Source organism: Numenius arquata, chromosome 2 (genome assembly GCF_964106895.1).
Source record: "Numenius arquata chromosome 2, bNumArq3.hap1.1, whole genome shotgun sequence".
Lineage (NCBI taxonomy): Eukaryota > Metazoa > Chordata > Aves > Charadriiformes > Scolopacidae > Numenius > Numenius arquata.
The window spans coordinates 100,256,132-100,268,734 of NC_133577.1; the positions used below are offsets into that span (position 1 = coordinate 100,256,132).

At 34.8% G+C, this 12,603-nt stretch overlaps 1 protein-coding gene across 1 annotated transcript in view; it reads left to right on the forward strand.

Moving 5' to 3' along the window:
* YAF2 (YY1 associated factor 2) overlaps positions 1 to 12,076 on the forward strand; it is a 30,201-nt gene extending 18,125 nt beyond the window's left edge. The window contains exons 3-4 of the mRNA XM_074168447.1: positions 5,834 to 5,986; positions 8,650 to 12,076. Coding sequence (XP_074024548.1) covers positions 5,834 to 5,986; positions 8,650 to 8,887 — 391 coding nt within the window. The 3' untranslated portion in view covers positions 8,888 to 12,076. The remainder of the gene's footprint in view (positions 1 to 5,833; positions 5,987 to 8,649) is intronic.
* The last annotated feature ends 527 nt before the right edge of the window (positions 12,077 to 12,603 follow it).

A 12,603-nucleotide genomic window follows, 5' to 3' on the forward strand; every position in this document is an offset into this window, starting at 1 on the left:
TTTCTAGGAATGGAAATATGATAGGAGATAAGATGTTGCTTATCAGCCTGAAAGCTCAAACTGTTTTGATGAATAAACGATTCCTGGGATATTATAGTTACCTGTTCTGTTTGATAGTGGGAACATCTTATCTGTTTCATTGAATCCTTCTGTCATTCAAAAGGTAGCTTCTTAGTATCTGGAAGAGAAACTTGAGTCTGTGAACCAAAAATAAATCAATAACATATTGGACAGCTAACAACATAACCTCCTTCTGTAGGAATAGTGTTTCACAAGCAATTTTTCCCTGATTTCTAGGATGGGGCAAGATGTGTATAATTTCATAGGAAACGAGGGAGTAAGATGAATTTGAAAACAGAATTGTATCAGGTCATTGATAGGTAAGTCAAACTGGATTAGAGTATTGCTGTAGTTATTGGAGCAAAAGTGTAGCAAATAAAGTCACCAGAGCTCAATAGCTGACGTAAATATCTGGCGTAAGATGTTGTATTCTAAAAGTCTTTAGATATATTGGATGTGGCACTTGCTTTACAAAATAGGTAACTTGCCACTCCAGGCAGGATAAGCCTCCAGCGAGTGTTTTTTGTCTGAATTGAAGCCAGGAGGTGGATGGACTTGAAAAGAAAGGGAAGGAAAGTATCATATTTGAATGGAAGCTCTGCTTGGCAGGTATTATTCTGGATCCAGTTCATCTGTTGAAGAACATCTTTCAGCCTGATTGAAAGCTGGGGTGACAGCATTTCGTTTATTTAGACCCGTTCTGTTAAGATTGGGAAATTATCATTTTAATACTTTTGCTGTAGTAAAATGCACAAAGCAGAGGAGATCTAGCTTCAAGAAAGAGTGTGTCTTTGAGTATGTCTCCTATTCTTCAGAATATCTGAACTCTGTAAGCTGTGCATTATAGATGACAATACACCTTTTCAACCTGTTGCAGGAAAAGTGTATGTATTCAACACTGAGATTATACCATCTAGCTCTCTATATAGAAAAGCATCAGATACGTTCTGAGATCTGTGGATACTGGGAGGATATGTATACTGGTTCTGTGTGGATCAGTCCAAGTCCAGTGTGGCTCACACTGAATCAGAGTGAAGGTGTTGGCTACTCTGTGGCACTGTTGATGTCTCTGTGCTGTGCTTCTCAGCAGTCTTTGCTTGGCTGCACTGTGCTGCTTGGCAGTCTCACTTGGTTGGCTCTGTATGTCCAGGATATGCAGCATGAAACGATTCATCTTCCCTGAACCCTGTGCACAGGGGTGCATTGTGCCGACACATGACTCACTTGAGATGTAGACAGATTTGGGATTGGTTCATGGAAAAACTGTCGCAGTTGTCCACATTTTGCTCTTTGTTTCCAGACTGTAGCAGATGGACCTTAGAGCTGGTTTGACAGATAAGAGGCTCAGGTGTGTCAGAATTTCAGCTTATACTCCGAGTAGTGCAGGAGACATTAGACTGCGTTATGGACTCATGACGGCTGTAGAAGCAGCACTGTGCAAATGTAGATGTGCTCTGTATAAATTAAATAAATTCAGCCAGACCCCAAGATGTCTCAGTATTATGCCACTTCGGTTGTCTGCATGTTTGATGCACAGCTTCGGCAAATGAGTTTACTGTACTTCTGCTGGGTATGTTGATTATTAGTATTGTACATAGGTATTTTTTGTTCGTTTATTTCTGTTTTCATAATGGACCCACTTTGTTGTAATGAGACCAAGTTATTCACCATATCAAATTGGTCAAAATCCTCTTTACATTAATTATTGGTGAATACCAGATGAGAGAAACTAAGGAAGCATGCATTGCTCTGAGATGTTCAAAATGACTTCTGAGCAGGAAGGGAGAGGGAAATGACTTGGGCCAAAAGTTCCAGATATCATTTGGTCTAGTGCATTGCGTGTATTCTTGAATGAGTATTTTTCATCTCTATACATGTAAATTGCTATGCTATAAAGCTTTTTTCTTTTTAAGAATGCTAACAACAAAAACTAGTCCATCCTTCTCAGTATTAAATATTTGTTCCCTTTGAGAGCATCAGCGTTGAATGAGTTTCTGCACACAAAACCTAGACAAGTCTCTGCCACCTCTGTAAATATACCCTCTAAACCTGAAGCTAGATCAAATCCTGTAAGAAAAAATGTAGTTACATCCTACAATAACAAGAATAGATTTAAAATGATGACATCCTTGTTGTTTAGCATTAATGGGAATTGTAGGAAAGACAAAAAATGTATCCTTGAATGTTTATATTACTGTCTGTTGTCTTTTTAAAAAGCAAAAATGTTAGTTTTCTTATTTTTTAAAGGAGATTATGAAGTGTGTGAGTATTTGTGTGCAGAACCTTGAAAGCAACATTGGAATTAGATAATTAATAAAACCATAATGGATGAGGTTGGAATAGAAATGTCAGTGAAAGCATGGCTGATGTTAAATTAGAAGAAAAATAACACTGGCTGAAAAGGAAAACTAAGTGATAGAGAAGGAGAAGCATAATATTCGGAGCTGGGATATTTAGTGGTCTCTTGGAAGCTCAGTAAATCAGTTTGTGGTACAGCTGCACTGCTTTGGGCTTAAACCGTAAAGTTCACCTCTGTTGGAAAGAATTGATCGCTCTTATCTTTTGTAATAGTGTATGCCTCTCTTGATTAGTGTTCCACTTAAAATGACTGAAGTGAAATTACTAGATAAAAATGCAAAGTTTTGAGGAGCTGACTAAGCAATATATATTGTATTTATGAACATTTCTGCCTGTAGTTCTGGATTGTTCAGTTGTAAAGTCACTCCCAGTGGTAAAGGCAAAAATGCTTGTAATCGTAATGCAGAATATAGAGTTTCTTTCTAAACACCAGTTAGCTCAGGTGCTGTTGGATATGCTCAAAAAGCAAATTACCATAAATGTATTGATGGAAAAAAAAAAAAGGTGTTGTTAACATTGTCTGTATCTACTTAATCTGTAGCAGCCTATTACAAGGAATCTTTAACTGACTGGTTTTCAAAACCAGTAATTTAAAATGTCATATTTTGGCAAATCATCAAAATCAATTTCCTGTTACAGGAATAGCATTTCTTACATTTATCTTCTCTATGAGAAAGCCTTCTCTGTATGAATTCCTTCATGCTTGAATGATATGATTCAATAACTGCTAAATCATGAACAATTCTATCAGGTTAAAGCTTCATGAGTGGTAAAGTTATCTCCTGAAGCCTACATGCCTTGCAAAGTGCTTGGTCGCAGTTCAGTAGCACCTTCTGAGTACCTGAGGAAAAAAAGAAAAAAGAATGCTTGAAAGACACTCTTAGTATTGAGAGATACGAATTTTTTTCCTCAATTTTTTTAATATAAAAACATTGAATGCCTTATTTAAGAAATCTGGAAGTGACAAAGCAGGTAATAAAATTCAGAACATAGATATAAGTGACAGACAGGTATAGAAATAATTGACAACAAAAAGATGGATGTTTAAATGGGAAGAATGAAATAACTGAGTGGAATTCCTTGTCACAGTAGAACCACATAGAACCTCTTGATTAATTTTTAGTGCATCTTCCCAAACATGATTTCTCTGTGTTTTTCTTGTCTTAGCTGACTTCTGTTCCTTGTGGCAAAGACTTTTTTTGTCAGTCTCATTTGTTTTATGGTACTAGAAAAAGAAGTTCTAAACCTAGGACTTAGTTCTAAGCTTGATTTCCCAGCTGTACTCTAATAGAAGTTATCTAGTTTGCCCTCAGGAACTGAAATTGTTGCAAATTGAGAACTCCTAAAATAGTTGGCTAAGAATTTTTTTTCCCTCTCTACCCCTTTTTAACAAATTTCTGTGACCATGCTGTTGTCCACAGCCCTGGGCAATAATTAATTTTGTGTGGAGAAGTTTACTACTGTCTTACTTCATAAGTAACATGTCAGATTATTCTCTCAGGTCACTATGCAGTAATGATGGGATTGTCACGTGGCCATCACTAGGAATATTGACTCCCTGTATCCCTAGCTCCTGGAGCAATCTTCAGTTCAAGACAGATGATCTGTTTTGTTTATATATGTATATAATCAGAGGTGTTTTCCACCTGGAACAATAAGCTTGTGCATCAATTACACCTTAGTTGTTCTTGCTTTGTTATGAACTACTATGACAAATGGTTGAAACAGTTTTGAGGGAAGTTTTCTTAAAAACATCCTATATACGCTGTTAATGTAAACCATTGTAGTCCGTTGAGTCATTTCAGTGTTTTTTGGACCCTACTGTGTGTTTTCCAAGGACCCAGTATCAATCTCTCCTGAAAAGCATGTAGTCATGTGTTTGTCGGTACAAGCTGGTTAGTGCTCACTAAATGAGCCATTGCTGATCTTCGTCTCTCCATGAGTCAGCATGGGCTTAGTTTATGAGTGGGTATGTGGTAGTCTAGTTTTTATCCCAAAGTTCTATTGTGTTGACATTTTTAATAGTCTTTATTTTTTACTTTAATTCATAAGAACTTGCTGTGAAGACTCATGAAATCTCAGCTTTTTTATATTAACTGCCTTCCCCACACTTTGTGGATCCTTGTAACTTGGCTTTCACTCTGTAACATGAACTATTGCAATCGTTACTGAAACTATAACTTGCTAATGGGAGCTGTCTTGATTTTCTGCTTTTGTTATTTTACTCATCGCTTCACCTAAACAAGAAGTGCCAGTAGCGTGATCCTGTGGGTTGGGGTAAATAAATAGGCGTAAGAGCTGATAGCTTCTGTTGCTTTAATAACTGCTTTGTATTTTCAGAGTATCACAGTGCATGTAATTTGTGCTTTTTCTATTTAAAAAAAAACAACAGCAAAATTCAAGTAACAAAACCCAAGAACTTGGCAGGGTAAACATTCTTTTGGAGAAGAAATTTGCATCCTCAAAGTCTTAACAGTCTTAACAAACCTTTTTTATATGTCATGATTTGAAAGTTCTTAATTCCAAAATCTCAAAATAAATAAATACCTTTGCATTGGAAAGAAAAAAATATTTCATTTCACATTAGAATCCTTGTATTCCAATACAGAATAAAATAAAAATTACACTATTTCAAAATAATATTTCACAAAATGTAAAAATAGTAAGCTGTTGAAATTCTTTTGCCTGCTGTTCCTCTTCTCACCCTGGTTTTTAGTTTGGATCAAAACTGGGAAATGAAACTGCGCTGTGTATACTGATGGAATGTGGTTGGAAGTTTTTGTTGCCAGCTTTTCAAGTGTATCTATGTTCTGACAGCTATATCCTACTGTTTATTATTAGTGCAGTATATTTTTTTTCCAGTGAACAACTTGGTAGATACACAACTTAACAGGATTTGTTGTTGCTTTCAATGAATTTGAGCTGAAAACACTTAAGTTTTACTCTGTAAGGCCAACAGTGGCTTTAGGTCTGATACCTAAAAGGTCAGCTTTTACCCTTTTGTGATATGGATTGTATACTTCAATATTGCAGTAGTCTCAAAATAGACCCCTTCTTCATTTGAGGGGGCTGGGATTGGGTGGTTAAGTGAAACTTCCAGATGGAATACCTTCTGGAGTTCACTTCGTATAAGTCTCTGACTGGATATGACAACTGGGAGAAGAGGGAACACTGCAAAGTCTTGTCTCTCAATCCTTAAAAAAATATTCAAAAAAAATCTAATTTGTTGATAATGTAAGTAAGTGAAACAAAAGGTTGTAATGGTTTTAAATTTGATATGCTATTTTAATGAAGTATTAGCAGCAAGATAAGTTTTAGCACTATTTCTTTTTATAGTTATTGTTAATAACTGAAGTGTAGAGAGTTTGAGACTTGTTGTAAAGTCTAAATTTCATGCGTATATATGTGCACACAGGAAACCTCGACCTGTCTCTCAGCTGGTTGCACAACAGGTTCCTCAGCAATTCGTGCCCCCTACGCAATCAAAGAAAGAGAAAAAAGACAAAGTAGAAAAGGAAAAAAGTGAAAAGGAAACAACAAGCAAAAAAAACAGTCATAAGAAAACCAGGTAAAAATTTTAGAAACTTTTGCAGTATTGGTAAAACAGTTTAAAAAATAAAATAAGAAAATGTTCTGTAATTTTACTGCCTTGTAAGTGCTGTGGCAAATTCTTTCAACAAAAAGGCTAAATATTTGTGTGTGAAGTTTTATTGGTTTAGGATGCCTATTAAATGTGAAGAAAACCTGCAGTTTGTAATTTTGACCAGAAGATGGAGACTAGCTGAATATATAGAGAGAGGAAGACCTGGGTATTTTTGTTAAGGGTTACAGATGTATTTCTCGCACCATACGAAACTGTAGATAGGCAAACAGATGATACTAATCTCTGAAAAATAGAGGGGACAGGAGTGACTAGTTTTCATGCAAAATAATAGAAGAGAGAGAGAACTAGCACCAGACTGCAGAAAAGTGGGAAAGTAACATGGTTATTGCTATCCTTGCAGAACGGGAACAAACTTTGAAGGGCTGGACTAGGGTATAAATTAATGTGACAGGATAAGGCATGTATATTGCCTAGCAATAAAAATCTCTATGCTACATCTGGGATGCTGAACGAAACCTTGGACTCTCAGAACTGAGAACATGAAATATTACAGTACAGACAAGCAGTTGTAAAAGCCTTGATCTTGCTGTGAGCCCAGGTGGAAGAAAGGTGCAAACTGTGAAACAAAAGCAGCAGGTTTAACCCCTCAATCATCTCAGTCTAAGCATAAAGTGATTGTGGCAAGAATGGTGTGCCACAAAGCTCAGAAGTATACAAGATGCGTAGTCTAATCAAACATGGGAGGAACTATGGATATTTATTCTTTTTTGCTGCTTTTGTGCCTGGAGTAAGTTCATGAGGATCAGATCCAGGGAGAGATTGAGAGTCAAGAGAGAACAGTTGTTAAGAAAGTCATGGTTAGGATTAAGGACACTGAGATGTTCCTTCTTTTTCTTTTTTTCTTTTTTCCTTTTTTTTTTTATTTAAATACTGAAATTTACTAGCTTACCTCATGCAGCTAAAGTACTTCAGTTATGAAGTATTTGACATTAAGGGGGGTTGGAACTAGATGATTTTTAAGGTCTTGTCCAACTCTAACCATTGTATGATTCTATGAACATAGTGAGTTTTTATTAAGCTAATTAAATATTTATAAATTGAAATATTGATGGTTGAATTGCAATAGTACATTAAAAATGCAAAAGTGAGGTAGGGAAAAAGGGAGAACATTTTAAAAATAACTAAAATAAAAATCTTGGACTGAAATACCAGTATTGAGATTTGCATTAAGAATTGCTATTTGAAATAACTAGGCTACTTTTTTTTTTTAAATGCTTCAAACAGTTCAATTTTTCACAGAATTGAGTCACTAGGTAGCATAGCAAGTTAGGAATGCTTGATTAATTTAGGCAGACTCCTTCAATATCCTTTGGGAAAAGGATATCTTTTTCTCTTTGCCTGAAAACTTGTATATTATTGCTGGAAACGCTCATAAAAGATCTGCATGCACACTCAATATGATTAATAAGCTCCAGGCACGGCACTTATGCAGGTTGATAATGCTGAATTTTTCTCTCTATTCCCATGTTACAAAGCAGCAGATTTTCAGTTTTCTCTTAAATTTTTCAGTCACGCTACTCTAGCCTCAGGGGAACGAGACGTCAAAGCCTATCTCTATTCCAGCAGAGGAAAAGGCGTGAGGTGTTTCAGCTGAAGTGACTGGGAACCAATTCCCAATTCTACTTCAAACAATGTCAGATGATAGGGTAAAGGTTAGGGCTTTGCTGTTAGCACACCTGCTAAAATGTGATGTCATATTAATTTTATTGCAGCTTGAGCTAGTGAAAGCTGTGGAGTCAGTTAAATGCATAAAGCTGTGCTTTTCAAAACTGATTGTATAAATTCAGCTGTCTGGTGACGGTTTTTCATGGTAGTCAAAGGAAAGTAGTAAATTGAAAGTACTTTATGCTTGTCACTAACAAAAATATGATGGCAGAATATAAGTCAAAGTATTCTTCTCTGGTCTGAATGTTGTGAAAATCAAACAATTGAAAGATTAACTGAAGAGACTTACCCTATCAACACTGTGCGTAATGCTCAGCTCTGTGCATAATTTAAATCACAGCATATGTCAGCAATACCAGAGTTATACTGGGAACACAAAGTCCAGTTCAAATAATGTACTAGTGAGCTTTTGAAATGAAGTAATGCCTGCTGAAAGTTAACGCTGTCTGTGCTGTTGAATTCAAAAGAACAGACACCAACAGCTTCATTACTGAATATCATTCTCTACTTTGAATTGCTGCTTAAGGCTGCTGCAGAAATGGATGCTTCTCTGGATCGAATTCATGACTTTGTATAGCCACAGTAAAGAGAGACTTAATTTTTAAAAGTAAAAGCCTTCACATGTGCAACACATCAGTATTGCTGCACAGTTACATTATGCATAAGGTCAACTTTTAAATAATCTAAGGACAAGGAAATGTGTTACGTTCAGATGTAAAACAGACTAGAAAAAAAACACTCTACCATAAATACTTGTGATATGTTGTTTTCCTGTGTATTATATGTTGCACATAGCGGTCTTATGTACACATGTATGTTCTCTGGAGCTCCTAAAGAGTAGGAGGAAGACAAGCTAATAAGATGGTGTGTGTGCTTTTAATGTGATTATTTGCTTTATTTAGGCCAAGGTTGAAAAATGTGGATCGAAGTAGCGCTCAGCATTTGGAAGTTACCGTTGGAGATCTGACAGTCATAATTACAGACTTTAAGGAGAAAACTAAGTCACCGCCCGCTTCCAGTGCTGCTTCTGCAGATCAACACAGTCAGAGCGGTTCTAGCTCTGACAACACAGAGAGGGGAATGTCCAGGTCATCTTCACCCAGAGGAGAAGCGTCATCACTGAATGGAGAATCTCATTAAAGTTTATTTCCTCCTGTTTCTTTAGTCTCTTCTCTTCAAAACAAGCAAATACATAACTTCTGTCACCCATTACCACATTTTCATGACAGATTATCCATGCATAATTGGTATGTTGACTGGAACATAATTTATGCAGTTTTAAAAAAAGAAAAAAGTGCAGTGGTAGAAACAATAATTTAAATGCAATCTACAAATGCTTACAAAGCATTTTCAGACCAACTTTTTTAATCTTCATGTGTAAAGGTGCCATGAAAATGTGGTTTGAATGTTCATAATGCAGTGTTATTGGTAAGTCCATTTCCACTTTTAGTTTAGTGAATTCTAACACAACTCTTGGAGTCTCTACTATTGGCATGTACTGAATTTAAATTTTTATAACATAGTTCAAGCTGCCTAAATATGTATTATTTGAGAATTGTGAAACATAGTTATATGTATGCAAGTCAGAGATCAACTTAATCAACTATTGCTGCAACAGAATTTTCATAATAATTATCTTCTTAAAAACACCTGCTGGTACTTGGTGTGGTTAAATAGGAAAAATGTTATTAAATAAAACATTTGTATGAATTTTTGCCAATGTTTGACACATTTTACTAGATTACTGTTACTGAATTATGTTTTACCAATATTTTTTCACACTTAAAACACTTATTGTAATGTTTACAAGCAAAATAGAAAACACATTTTAAGCATTGATTGGTTAACCTTACAATTCAGGTAAAGTACTACCTTGTCACTGTACACTGGTATTCTGTGTTGTGGAACAAATATGGAACCTCAGATGACTATGCATTTGGCAAAAACTAACATTTGGAAATGTGAAAATTTGCAAAAGCTTTAAAAATTACAGAAGTGCAGTTCTCATTTCTTCTTAGTGCTGTTTCCTTGCCCCAAATTTACTTAGTGTCGTATAGTCACTTATCATTTCGCGACAGGAATATCAGATGTTGCACAAGAATAAGGAAATAACAGTACTATTAATTTTTTGTTCCTGAATCAATTTCTTTAATTTTGATTTGGCTATTAGAATATATTATGACATAAATCATATCAAAAAGCCTAGTTACCCTACTTTATGGCATAAACTGTTGACGTTTATGCACTTAGCAATATACTGATACAGAGCAGAACTATTTACAATCCCATCTGGTATTATGTAAAATTACCAATAAAATATTTTTGTGAATAGAGATTTTGCATTTTTGTTTACAACCAATAAGTGTTTTGATGCACACATACAATCCATGTATAGATTTTAAATTATAGATTTAGGTTCAGTACAAAAGTCCATTTAGCTCTTCTTAGTGAGGTAGTTCACTTACACTCTTGTGATTCTTTTCTCTTTCATTCAAAAGAAATATATTTTTAAGCCCATGTAAAAGTTGGATGGACCTTCCTGGTAGTGAATCCAGCCCCAAATTATTACCAACGTTATGATATGTCTTCTTAACAGCTAAAGCAATGGATTTTTGTAGCCCCTGACAATTGTGATGTTTGGTGGTTTCTTGTAGTAATGTATTTTTCTGTTTTTAATGCAGTACTTCTACAGGCACAATGGTACTGTTCTATTTTGTAAGATGCTAGTTGTGAAATACAGTTAGTTGCATAAAATGAAAGTCTGATGTGATATCTGAGAACATACATACCTCATTCCTTGGTGTTGCTGTTTAAACTTTTTAGACATCAAATGTTAATTATAGGCTATTTCAGATGGATAACTACTGACCTGTTTATTATGTATTCTGCTTTATCTTACTAAATAGGATGTCTGTTCATTGCCGTTACCTGGCCAAATCTTAGTATCTGTAAAACAATGCATTTTAAGGTTCTTAAATGTTTTTGGGGCTGGGCTGGTGTTCAGAATAACATACACTAGTTTTTAAAAGAAAAATACATGCTTCTCAACTTTATTTTTTTATATTTTATTTTTAGGTGGGACTATTTGCAGAATATACTGATGTAATGGATTACAAGAGAACCGAAACTGTTTAAAGTAAGCAGTTTAATGGTAGCAAATCTTATCACAAGATGTTTTATGAAATGTGTTTCTAATTTAAAATGTAATGAATGCTAACACATTTCAGAATTCCTTGCAAACAAATAATAATCTATTACCAGTAATTCACTAAATGGGAAACGTATTTTCATTTAACTTTATGTGAATAAAACACCCAGCACTGCCAACAAGAGGTCTCTTTGTATCTTCGGAAATAAGTAGCGGTTTGGTTTGAAAGGAAGGGAGGATGGAGTGGATTTTACTGTGATTCAACTGTCTCTAGAGAATAATCTCAAATAAATGTAGTACAAGTATGGTTATAATCAAAAAGAATGCAAAAAAGTCTCACTGTTCTTTATGGAGTAAGACATAGAAAAGCAATTTCTAACCACAGATACAACACAAGTCAGCTAGGATCTAAAAACTGAGCTGTGGTGGTTTTAAGTGAACGATTATGTTGCCAGTGTTTACATTGCAATGATGCCTGTTTTGGCATTAAACAAAGTCAAAAACTTTTGCCTGTTTGTTATTAAAGGGATGTGACAATACTGACAGCAGAGTAGACAAATTCTAAGTAGAATATTGCATTTGACTGTGTTCATAATGTTATAATTTAAATGAACTTCACTTTCATAATTTCTACATAATTTTGACTTGTAGTAATCCTAAATCCTTTTTCTAACTGTAAATATATTTAAAAGCATCTTTACTCCATTTATAAAGAGTGAAAATTTAATGTTGTAATGTGTTTTGATTAGCTATTTTTCTCTGTGACTGCTCGCAGCATAAGAACTGTTATTTGTTAAATTCTATATATGCACCAGTTTTCAACAGCCATAGATCCTGGGTTGTTCATGAAATGGTGACCCGACAAAGACAAGTGTAATCGTGTTTCATATAAATGAGTTCCTTTATGTGCCGATTGATTGTCCGGTTTCGGAAAGGAAAAAGGGGGAGAAATGGGGAAAAATGAAGTATAATTAGTTCACTGATAACGTGTACAATAACTCAGTCTCTTATTATCCTAAATTTGCCCTAATTACAGGTGATATAAGGAAAAGAACAAGTATACAGTTGTAGACTATGGTCCTCTTTTTTTTTTTTTCCCCCTGAAATTAAGTATGTATATTAGAGATAAACAAAAGTTGTTCTACTTAGTAGCAAGTTAAATTATGCCATATAACAGAAGTGTTAGTAAAAAGAAAATACATAAAAACATTAAAAATATTGATATTAAAAGTCTTGAAATTAAGACTATGACTGAAGTTTTAACCTATTACATGTTCTTTAGATAATTGATATTTTGGGGCATAGATTGTAAAATCTCAATTTTTTTTAGATTTTATAATTTGTGCACTTTTTTTTTTAATATTATGGATAGCACATTTTTAGGTAGCCATGTACCACAGAATATTTTTTATAATTTGTTTTCACCAGTTCACTATAGTGTTCAGGCAGGTCTTCTAAACTTGACACAAATGTATGGCTCTGCATCTTAAATTCTTTAATATTTCTCTCTCCTGGCTCAAAAGTCTGACAGTTTCCCACATTATGCTAATTGATTATACTTTATCATACAGGATGGATTTGGCACAGAGCAGTCTATTGTGTACTTCTTATGTACATCCAGGGTTCTTTAACTGTATCTGCTTGGGTTTTTTCTGTCACATGCCTTTATTTCACTCTGCTCCCTGCTAGGGAGTCTGGATATGCTTCC